This window comes from Rhincodon typus, chromosome 24 (genome assembly GCF_021869965.1).
Source record: "Rhincodon typus isolate 14 chromosome 24, sRhiTyp1.1, whole genome shotgun sequence".
Taxonomy (NCBI): domain Eukaryota; kingdom Metazoa; phylum Chordata; class Chondrichthyes; order Orectolobiformes; family Rhincodontidae; genus Rhincodon; species Rhincodon typus.
Genome location: NC_063355.1, coordinates 23,580,114 through 23,590,806, shown reverse-complemented (window position 1 = coordinate 23,590,806; position 10,693 = coordinate 23,580,114). Strand labels below are relative to the sequence as shown.

The following is a 10,693-nucleotide window of genomic DNA, read 5'->3' as shown; positions in this document are numbered from 1 at the left end:
CCTCCCTACTTCTGTCTTATCTATTGCCTTCTTAATTTTATATGTTTCGACAAGATCCCCCTCATTCTTCTAAATTCCAATGAGTTCCTGCTGTCATGAGCCTCAGTCCCTTCACTGTCTAATTAACACCTTCTTCTGCATCAAACGCATGCGAGGCCGTGTGGATTTCAGGCTTCCTTGTAGTTGCCATCTTGTTGAGTATTGGGAAGCACACATCCGACTGCTCACCCTTATATGCAATTCAATGACTGGCAAAAACACACTTCTAGCGGGTGTGGGGTGGCAGTTCAATAAAATCGTGTTCAGGAACTTGTAAGTTTTAACGGCGAGCAAAATGTTACAGCCAATCATTGATGGTTTTGAATTTATGCCTTAAAGGATGACTCGAATGCCCAGCCTCCAAAGGCCAAACTGTTTTTATGAGAATACTGGCATAGTTCAGAATATTCCAGTAGAACTCGCAACACAAATCGTGAATGGTGACAAATGAATACAAAAACGGAATTATGCAAAAATAATAATGGCCTATTCTCCTCCATGATTTCCTGTCAGGCCTCGCAATTCCTAAAACCTGCATTGCCATGCTTTCCCCACACCATCAAACACTACTCAGTGTTATTTGTTTAAAAAATATACTTACAACTTATTTTCACACACTTTAAATCAATATCATGCAGCTTTAATCTGTGTTACAAAAAATATCAATCAGGAAAATGCTTTAGATTAAACTTTGTTCTTCGTTTTTAAGAATCTCTTAACCCTTCATTACGTGTACGTTTAAAGTGACTCTGACTAAAGACGTGTGTACAAACCGTAAGCTAGCACATTAATCGGACTAACTTACTTCGATGTCGGGTCGATTTCCTTCTGATATGAGAACTGCAAAGAGAGGTTTGTGTGTTGTGTTTGATGGAAGGTGTCGAAAATGGAAGGGGACAAAACAAAAGCCCCAGAGTCCGCCCCCGGCACCATAAGGTTATAGAGCCGTTTATATGCAAAACACTTTCAAGTCCTTCCTACTACCACCACCATCATCATCATCATCATCATCAATATCCCTGCAGTGCTTACCACAAACTGGCAGAGGCGGCAATAATACGAGCCAATAGCTCGGGATTGGGAGTGGTGGAAAGGAGAAGGGTAGGAGGTTGTGATGGTATCTTAAACAGCGAAACCAATCTGGGTCAGAGTTTGAATCAGGCTCCCTGACACGAGGCGGCAGCGGACCGGAATGGAACGTCACCCGCATCACGCTCGTGTGTGTGCGCGCGCGCGCGCGATTTGGGGGTGGGGGAGGAAGGATGATTGACAGCCGCGGCGGGGAATGGAACGTCACCCGGAGTCCAGAGGGCGATGATTGACAGGCAGCGCGGACAGGGTTGGGCTTGCGGATAATAGCCACAAGCCAGCCAGTGGGCAGTGTAGCAGTATGGAAGAGGTCGGTCCCTTTTAATAGGTGCATTTGGATCTGCTGTCTTCATTCTACTACGTACGTGCTGCTACTTGTGTGCTTTTTCTTTCGCGAATGCGGGCATCTCGTGTGATCGTAAACCCTGTGTGGAGTCAGGAAGCAAAACCACGACAAATCCAGTTCTGCGAGTGTAATTTGCAACAAAGGAACCTTAATTTCTTTTTTAAAGTATGGAGGAAACGCTTGTGTTTTAAGAACACCGCGCGACAGTCGTCACCTGGGAGACTTGCTGCTGTTCAAAACTGGGACTTTTTATCTCTCGCTTTCAAACGAGGATTAATAACTGAGTTGAAATACGGGGAAGGTGGGGGAGTTTAATAGATGAGTTTGAACGAGCACTCGATGCAGGCTTTGTCCTGGAGAAAGCTGTATCTAAGCAGAGCCAAACTCAAAGCCTCCAGCAGAACGTCCGCTTTATTGTCGGGTTTCGCCATGGTAAGTTTTGTAGCCGCAGTTAGAATTGAGAGCTGCTTTTGTGACATTTCTACCATCTAAACCTAGTGTTATGTTGACCATTTTTATTTCCTGTGCCACTTTTTGTTTACCCGATTTTAATGATTAAAGAAATTCAAGTTGGAAGAAAAGTAATCGTGGTTTAGTTAAGTATGTTTTACAGATTGGCCGGTTATAAATAGCGACAGGCGCACCACGAATAATGTTGCAAATTGACATTGTCACACATGGTTTGCGAGCAGTGAAGTCAGTCGCTTATTTCCGCACGGAGTTAAGAACCCATGTTTCTGCGGTACAATGGTCTGTGCAATGATCTGTAATTTGTTCGTCATGCAATACCAAAGCCAAATGTAAGCAAGCAATTGTTAACAAATGGCACTGAATGAATTAGGGCTTTGACAATGCAAATTGTTTTGGGTTTGGCAAAATTTACTTTTCAACTAAAGAGAAACTGGATTATACGTAAGCAACATTTTTCTTTAAATGACGATTTTTTTTTGCAAACCTTCTTCTCACGTTCCCTACCTCAGACAAAAAAATAACCTGCAGTAATGCAGCAGAGTTCCACTTGTGTATAAAAACCTGTTTTTCCGGCAAAATGTTCTTTCAAAGACGTTTTGTTCGATTTTCAGTTTTAGATCTTCGTCTGCCTCTTGATTACCCGCAATGATGAAAAGAGTTAATAAATTATTTAAATCTTAATTTATTGGTGAGGGGAAGAATTGGGTCTTTTTGTCGATCAAAACTTTTTAAGCTCTTAAAGTTTTATTTGCATATCAGTAATTAATCATGTATGGTAATTCACCATTTCTATTTGGTATTTTAAATTTTAAAAATTTTAACCATTTTTAATATATTAAAATTTAGCAGTAATTTCACTTCTATTAAAATGTAACTAGATAATTGAACAAACTGATTCACGTGTTTATTGATTTGCTTATAACTAGCATTTTTGTGCAGATTTATATAGCAAATATATATCTAAAATTTCTGAAATTTCATTTTGTTTAGGAGTAATAATTTGTGGGCCTAATATGAACACTAAAATGTTGGATATACTAATTTTGAATATGCTGCTTCACTACTGATCCTCTTCCATCTCCCTCGAAGCAATCATTTGGGTTGAGGCAGATTTCCACAGCCAGAACTCTTACGATGTAAACTGACATCTTTTTAATAAGTGAATTTGGTGATGGAATGCTGGAGATGCCAGGCTGCAGTGGATTGGTACATAGTGGGAAAATTGGCTGGCTCTTGCCTCTTTCAGAGGTTTCCAGATTTCATATATGCTGCTTTGATATAATGCTCATTATCTATAAAAAAAATTTATAAGATAGTAATTTTTTTTATTTGGATCAACTAAATTTATCAGTACAAATGTTAATGACAAGGTTTTCCAATTTTGGAGTGTCTTGGACTGAAATAAGAATCAAAAACTGGATGAAAATATCATGCAAATATTCATGCCAGTAATATAATCTAATGTTAATAATTTTACATTCAATTAGAGTAGCTTTATATAAGGAATAAATACTTTCATAGCAGCCTTCCAAGTGTATAATGCGAGAAATAATTCATCTACATTATTCATAGTGTCTTTCTCTTCTCCTGTTCCATTCTAACTGCGAAACTTGTCTATCTATATGTATTGCGGCAACTGACAGTGTAGTCTAAGTTGTTGATGCTTGGTGGTATGCACAGAAGACATATGGCCCGTACACCGAATGGGGAAAGTAGCATGCTGAAATTGATATTATTTCAAGTTTTGTCCAATTTAGCTTAATTTTTTGGATATTCCCCTTTTTGAATATCAATCCATTTTAGAATTAAACTCAATATTCCATATTTTACCAGAATGATTGATTTAAAAACATGAAAAATGACATGATGATGGAATCAGGAAAGTTGTTCTCCTGGTTTGTTTCTCCAGTAGAATCCCTAGAAAGAAAAAAGTGTGTTTGTGTAATACTTTACTTTTCCTGACTTCAGACTGTCACAAAGCATCTTACTGCCAATGGTGTACTTTTGAGATTCTAACAAGTTTTAACGTTAGGAAATATAGCAGATTTCTATCGAAGTATAGATATTGACAAGGGAGTAACATTCTGCGGTTCTTAAAACATATATAGCCAGAAATTTTCTCGGCCAACCTTAAAGTAGACAAAGCTTCAGGAAGGGTCACTTGACCGGAAACATTAACTGATTTCTCTGCACAATGCTGTCAGACCTTCTGAACTTATCTAGCAATTTCTGTTCTTGTTTCTGATTTTACAACATCTGTAGTTCTTTTGGTTTTTGCTTCAGTTTAATGTTTTGTCCAACAACACACCATTCGCTCAATAGTAGGTTGGAGCGTAAACCTAGATTTTTGTGCACTAATTTCTGCTGTGGCAACTAACACCACAGCCTTTTGGTTCAGAAGCACGAGGCGGGCGGCAGTGGTTCAGTGGTTAGCACTGCTGCCTCAATGTGCCAGGAACCTGGGTTCAATTCCACCCTCGGGCAACTATCTGTGTGGAGTTTGCACGTTCTCCCCGTGTCTGTGTAGGTTTCCTCCTATAGTCCAAAAAATGTGCAGGTTAGGTAGTTTGGCCGTGCTAAATTGCCTGTAAGTTAGGTGGATTAGCCATGGGAAATGCAGGGTTACGGGGAAGGGGTAGGGGGATGGGTCTGGGTCTGGGTCTGTGTGGGATGCTGTTTGGAGGGGCTAATTGGCCTGTTTCTGCACTGTAGGGATTCTACAAATTGACCACTAGCTGGTTAGAGTATATCATATTTTTAAATTCACATTTTGCCAAAACCACCCATCACTCCAAGATGAGTATAAAGATAACTTTTAAGGATTTTCTCACAATTAATTAATCATTTGTTTCTAGCCTTCCACATTCAACCTCTGACAGGAAGTGCAAGAAGCTAGTGGATCTCTTTGGCACTAAGTTTGAGACCATCTCACCAGCTGCCTTTGCTGTGTTCATAGAACCCTCAGCTCACTGGTTTCTCTTCCATCACCCCTTGTTCCCTTTTTTTTGGATGAGGTGAGATCAATGTCTGAATTATCTTGAGCTAAATTGCTGGTCATCCACCCATTCTTTCTATCCTCATTCTAGTCGACATTTTTTAGATGGCTCCCTATTTTTAAAAAAAAAAATATCCTTTCAAAACCATCACTGCCAACCCACTGTTGATATTGCTTAAAAAGTCTTCATCCTCTGTTCCTCTATTTACTGGTATTTCAGCTACATAGGAGGGTCAAACATCCACTCCAGTTTGTAGTCCAGCAAGAAATTATGTAGTCCCTTAAGAGTTTTGAATTATACCACAGTCACAAAGAGAATCTATTATTCATCTACAATCACAACACTTTGATATGATCCTCCAGCTGTCCAATTATTCTTCACAGTTGGTTTATCCTTGTTTGATGTGACAGCTTCCAAAGATATAATTCTGCACTGCCATCCTTTTCACATGTTTGCTTTGTGACATCATTAGCCTAACACGTCAACTTTCACAAGTATTCTGATTACATTGGGTTCTACTTCCACATCATCTCTCTCGACCCTATTGCTGACGTTATCAGGCATCTTGTCGTCAACTGATTTTCAGATGAGCCACGGCTTCCACCAGCCAAATGTTTTTGTTTGGACAGCTCTTTCAAAGAGCAAGAGCAATTGACCAGATAGTTCCATGCAGTGTTATTGCACAATGGGTGGGCATTGTTGTGATTGGAGGACAAAGCCTATTGTTTGCCTTTTGACCTAGAATTAACATTTGAAGTAAGCACCCCCTAGTGGTACATATTCAAAATTTATACAGGAAAAGTTCAAATATTTAATTTTAAAAATTTTAATAGATTTTCCACATCTCCCCTAGATTGAGAAAGTAGCCTGGAGTTCTTCCCTCTGGTTTTTTGGGGTTGCTGTCTGGACTTGGGCCACCTATTCCACAGTTTTGAGATTGTATTCAAAATGAAACTGGTGTCACTACTGCTTTGGTGTCTGGTGATTGAAAAGGGAAATTCATGTAGTGTTGCAAATTATCACGAGTGAAGGAAAATAGATTGTGCAATTTTCAGAAAATATGGCAATAAAAATCTTTTTTTTCTAAAAGTTAAAAAATACATGTAGTATGGTGGAGAAAAATATACCAGGAAGGTAGTATTAGAACATGGAGTTTTTTCCTCCATTTGGACGTACTTCGTAAAAGCTTGCACTGTCAATGAAGGTTTGATGTGAAACCCAATAGGACTTACCCTCAGTTTTGCATAGTTACCAATGTCTAAACTACAAAACAAGTGATTTTTAGTTTTTTTAAACATAGAATACCTACAGTGTGGAAACAGACCCTTCAGCCCAACAAGTTCACACCGACCCTTAGAGCATCCCACCCAGACCCCATCCCCCTAACCTACAAATCCCTAAACACTGGGCAATTTTAGCATGGCCAATCTACCTAGCTTGCACATCTTTGGACTGTGGGAGGAAACCAGAGCACCCAAAGGAAACCCACACAGACACGGGGAGAACATGCAAACTCTACACAGACAATTGCCTGAGGGCAGAATCGAACCCAGGTCCCTGGTGCTGTGAGGCAAGCAGTGCTAACCACTGAGCCACCATGCTGTGATTCATTAGTGCAAACTTCCAGCAAGTTTACATAGATCCAAAGATGGTTAAAACTGCACTAGGACTGGTCTTTGTAAAAGCAATAATTCAGAAATTGGTTTTGATTACAATATACTTTAACGCTTTCAATAATGCAAAGTCCTACAAGCGGCTTTCATTTAACATAGTAGTGCTCTGTCAGGAAATGTTTTTGTGTGGTATAAATTGTTGATTATTGAGTTTGTTTGTTTTTGGGGGTGGGGAGCAGGACAGAAATGGGGGGGGTCGGGGGAACAAATTTAAAGAGATTGTAGAAATTCTAAACATTTAAAAGCGGAGATGGAGGAATCTTGGACTTCAAGTGAAAATGAAGATCTGGATACAAGGAATATAGGTATGTGTAATTTTTAACTAGGTGAGGGAATGGACCATGATGATCTCAAAATGGTGTGATTTGTATACATTTTAAAGGTTACAAAAGCATTTCAGAAGTTAAACTTTAAAATTATTTAATTGGTAGGGTAACTGTAGAGGTTATAAAAGCTGGGTGATCAGCAAACAGGCAGAAATTGATAAGATCATCTAAACGTAGTCATACAGCGCAGAAACAGACTCTTTGATCCAGCTTGTCCACACTGACCAGATATGCTAATATGATATAGTCCCATTTGGCCCATATCCCTCTCAGCCCTTCCTATTCATATAGCCATCCAGATGTCTTTTAAATGTTAAATAAAAACCAAAAGAACCGCAGATGCTGTAAATCAGTTCTGAGGAAGCGGTACCGGACCCGAAAAGTTAACCCTGTTTTCTCTTTCACAGATGCTGCCAGACCTGCTGAGCTTTTCCAGCAACTTTGTTTTTGTTCCTGTCTTTTAAATGTTGTTATTGTACCAGCCACCTCCATTTCCATGTATGAATCACCCTCTGCATGAAAAAGTTTCCCCTCTGGTCCCTTTTAAATCTTTCCCCTCTCTCCTGAAACCGATGCCCTCTAGTTCTGGAGTGTCCCACCCTACAAAAAAGACTTTGGCTATTCACCCTATCCAAGTGTGTCATGATTTTATAAACTTCAGTAAGGTCACCCCTCAGTCTCCAACGCTGCAGGAGTAAAAACCTCCAGTCTATTCAGCCACTCCCTATACTCAAACCCTCCAGTCTGGGCAACATGCTTGAAATCTTTTTCTGCACCTTTTTTCAACTTTTAACGACATCCTTCTTATAGAGGTGACCAGAATTGTATGCAATATTCCAACAGTGGCCTTACCAATGCTCTGTGCAGCCATAACATGACAATGAGAAGATGAGGTAGATATTAGTTAGGAGGTGCTTGAGCTGAGGTAGGAGCACTCCATTGTAAGGCATGGGTGGTTCCAGAACTTTGGAGAAGGGTTGAGATTGACTATATTGTGAGTTTATAAAGATTTTTAAAGAAAGTAGAGTATTGTTGAAGGACAGAAACAGGGTTGTGGTGTCAACAATTGTGATGGTGAAGAATTGTTACTGGATGCTGAAGAATGCGAACAGAATGGGTTCTACAGATGCAACAAGTTGAATGGAGACAGAATACTTACTGAACCAAGTGGGAATGTAATGTGGATAGAAGCTTGTTTGGAAGGGGAGATTGGAGCCTTACCCAAGACAAAGGAAGATGGCTGTGATTGATGGTACAACTAGTTTTGCCTGTTCAGATCCAAACCATTTGAGTACTTTTTATTTGTTCTTGGAACATGGACATTGGGTTTGTGATCCACCCTTGCGTGCTTTTGAGAAGGTGGTGGTGAACAATCTTCTTCATCTGCTAGAGTTCAATACATTTAAGTGTTCCAGGATTTTGCCTTGGTGATGTGCCCCATTCTACCTCAACTTTCATTCAAGCACTGGGCCCTGCACCCAGCTTGCATTTGTATGGTTTAGATTTACCATCCCTTCCCACTCGTTATTCTTTCATAAAATGCCATGTTCTTTGCAACTCACTCCTCCTCCTTTCTTTTCAAATAGTCTATTTCCATGATTTTTGCGTTTATGTCCAAGAGCCATTAGCAACATATGCCCTTCCTGTTTAATGTCCACTTTTTTCCCTTTTTTTTTTAATGCTGTAAGATTTTTGGATGCTGTTCTGAAGTTACAATTTGAGTGGGTGTTTTGGTATTTTTGTGCGGAGATAAGAAAGAATTATCAGTCTTCCCTTGCTTCTTTGCCACCCACCCACCACTCCATTTCAAACAAGCAAAAATGATATTCTTAATGTTTCAGTTTTAAAAATCTACTTTAGTGACTGTAAAACTTCGAATATTCCATTTTATTGTCATTCTGAAGTGCCTCATTCATCTGACACTGAAAACCCTGGACTCTGTCTTTTTTGATTCGTTCTTGTTTTTCACCAGTGACTAGATAGCCATTAAACTTCTAGTGACAAATATTCTGAAGCAGTTCTTTGTTTCTCAATTAACATTTGTTTGCAATTTGAGCGCATGAAGTGGTGACAAACGACTGTGTCTACCTCAACACAGATCATTGTTTGCTTTCACTGACCTTAAGTAGTAGTGAGATACCCAAAATGGCTTGGTACTTTAAGCAAATTTAATTTTAAGTAACGTTATTTTAAGTACAAATAAAGACTAAAATACACTCAACCAAAATTCTACCAACTGTATTTAAAACCTTGATCATTCTACAACAACAATCAGTCTGACCTAATGAACATGTTTAGATCATTGATTCAGTAGATTTTTCTCATTGACTGACGGGAAGGTCTGTTTGACTGTGTTCTTCACTAGTTTATCTTCGAGTTACAGTTGTGATGTGCCTTTGGCTGTATCTTTGTGGTTATACCAGCAGCAGCTTCCTTCACTAGTCAGGAAATGGTTTGGTTTAAGAGAAACTGTAGACAAACTGGAATGTCAACAGAAAGCTTGCAAAGAGGAGAACCTACTTGCATCTTGACAGCATCTTTCACTGCTTTGACTGTGATATGCTTGAGAAGTTCTAATGAAGAAACTTCAATGTAGTCTCTGTTTTTAATTTGGAGAAACACAGCTGAAAACTGTGCACTGTAAAGTCCCATTTACAATCTGTTTTAGTGACTTTGGGTCATTACTCTCTTCACAAGGATATTAAGAACAAGGAACACACTTGCATGAAAGGAACAAAGATGTGGATTTAACAACATCTAAATGCACAGCACAGAACAAGCTGGGACTCACTTGGCCCACATCTTTTCTTGTATTTATACAGAAGTACAGTGTTTGACTGTCAATTCTTGGAGTTCTTTTTAAAGAAAAATGATTTTACAAGATCAAAATATTCTTAAAGTTATTCGGCTGTGTTCAAAGTTTGAAACTATGGCCTGGGTTGAGTTTGCTGAGGGCCATAATACAATTAATTTAGCATATTCTCTAAGGGGAAAATTGAATCATGGCTTTTAATTCCAATTCCTGTTGACAGTTTATATTTGTTGAGGAGAAGATTAGGCTTGATTGTGATGCTCTCTGGTAAAGCTGATGAGTATAAAATGACCGTATGGTTAAAACAAAGAAACAAGCAAAGTTTATAATGAGAAACAGAGAATGCATGTAAAAGAAGTGAACATGATAAAATGTGAAGGAGTACATTGAAATCAGAAGTGAAATTTCAGCTGAAATGCAATTGCAGCGCAGACATAGCATACTGCTGCCACTGTACACTTTTTTTTTTCCTGAGAAAATATTAATTTAGGAACAACACATCTCGAACAGGATATCTCACAGTTGCTTAGAATAGCACTGGAACATTGTTAGCTGGTGAAGAGAAGAGAAACAATCTGAAAAAGAGTGTTTATCATAGTGCCACAGGAAAGGAAGAATAGAGATGTTTTTCGTGTTCTAGATCCTAGAATCCCTACAGCGTGGAAACAGGCCCTTCAGCCCAACAAGTCCACACCGACTCTCCGAGCATCCCACCCAGACCCATTCCCCATAACCCACCTAATCCCCGAAATACTACGGGCAATGTAGCATGGCTAATCCACCTAACCTGCATATCTTTGGACTGTGGGAGGAAACCGGAGCACCCGGAGGAAACCCATGCAGACACGGAGAACATGCAAACTCCACATAGACAGTCACCTGAGGGTGGAATCAAACCTGAGTCCCTGGCGCTGTGAGGCACCAGTGCTAACCACTGTGTG

At 39.5% G+C, this 10,693-nt stretch overlaps 1 protein-coding gene across 2 annotated transcripts in view; it reads left to right on the top strand.

Annotated features, from left to right (window-relative positions):
* Positions 1-1,356: 1,356 nt before the first annotated feature.
* LOC109923315 (calcium release-activated calcium channel protein 1) overlaps positions 1,357-10,693 on the top strand; it is a 10,596-nt gene continuing 1,259 nt past the window's right edge. The window contains exon 1 of one of the 2 annotated variants that reach the window (XM_048611343.1): positions 1,357-1,489. Coding sequence is in view for 1 of the 2 variants with exons in the window: in XM_020523354.2 (XP_020378943.1) it covers positions 1,793-1,906 (114 nt within the window). In the remaining variant the exon portion in view is untranslated. Of the gene's footprint in view, positions 1,907-10,693 lie in introns of both variants that reach the window. The other variant, XM_020523354.2, reaches the window with a different exon arrangement.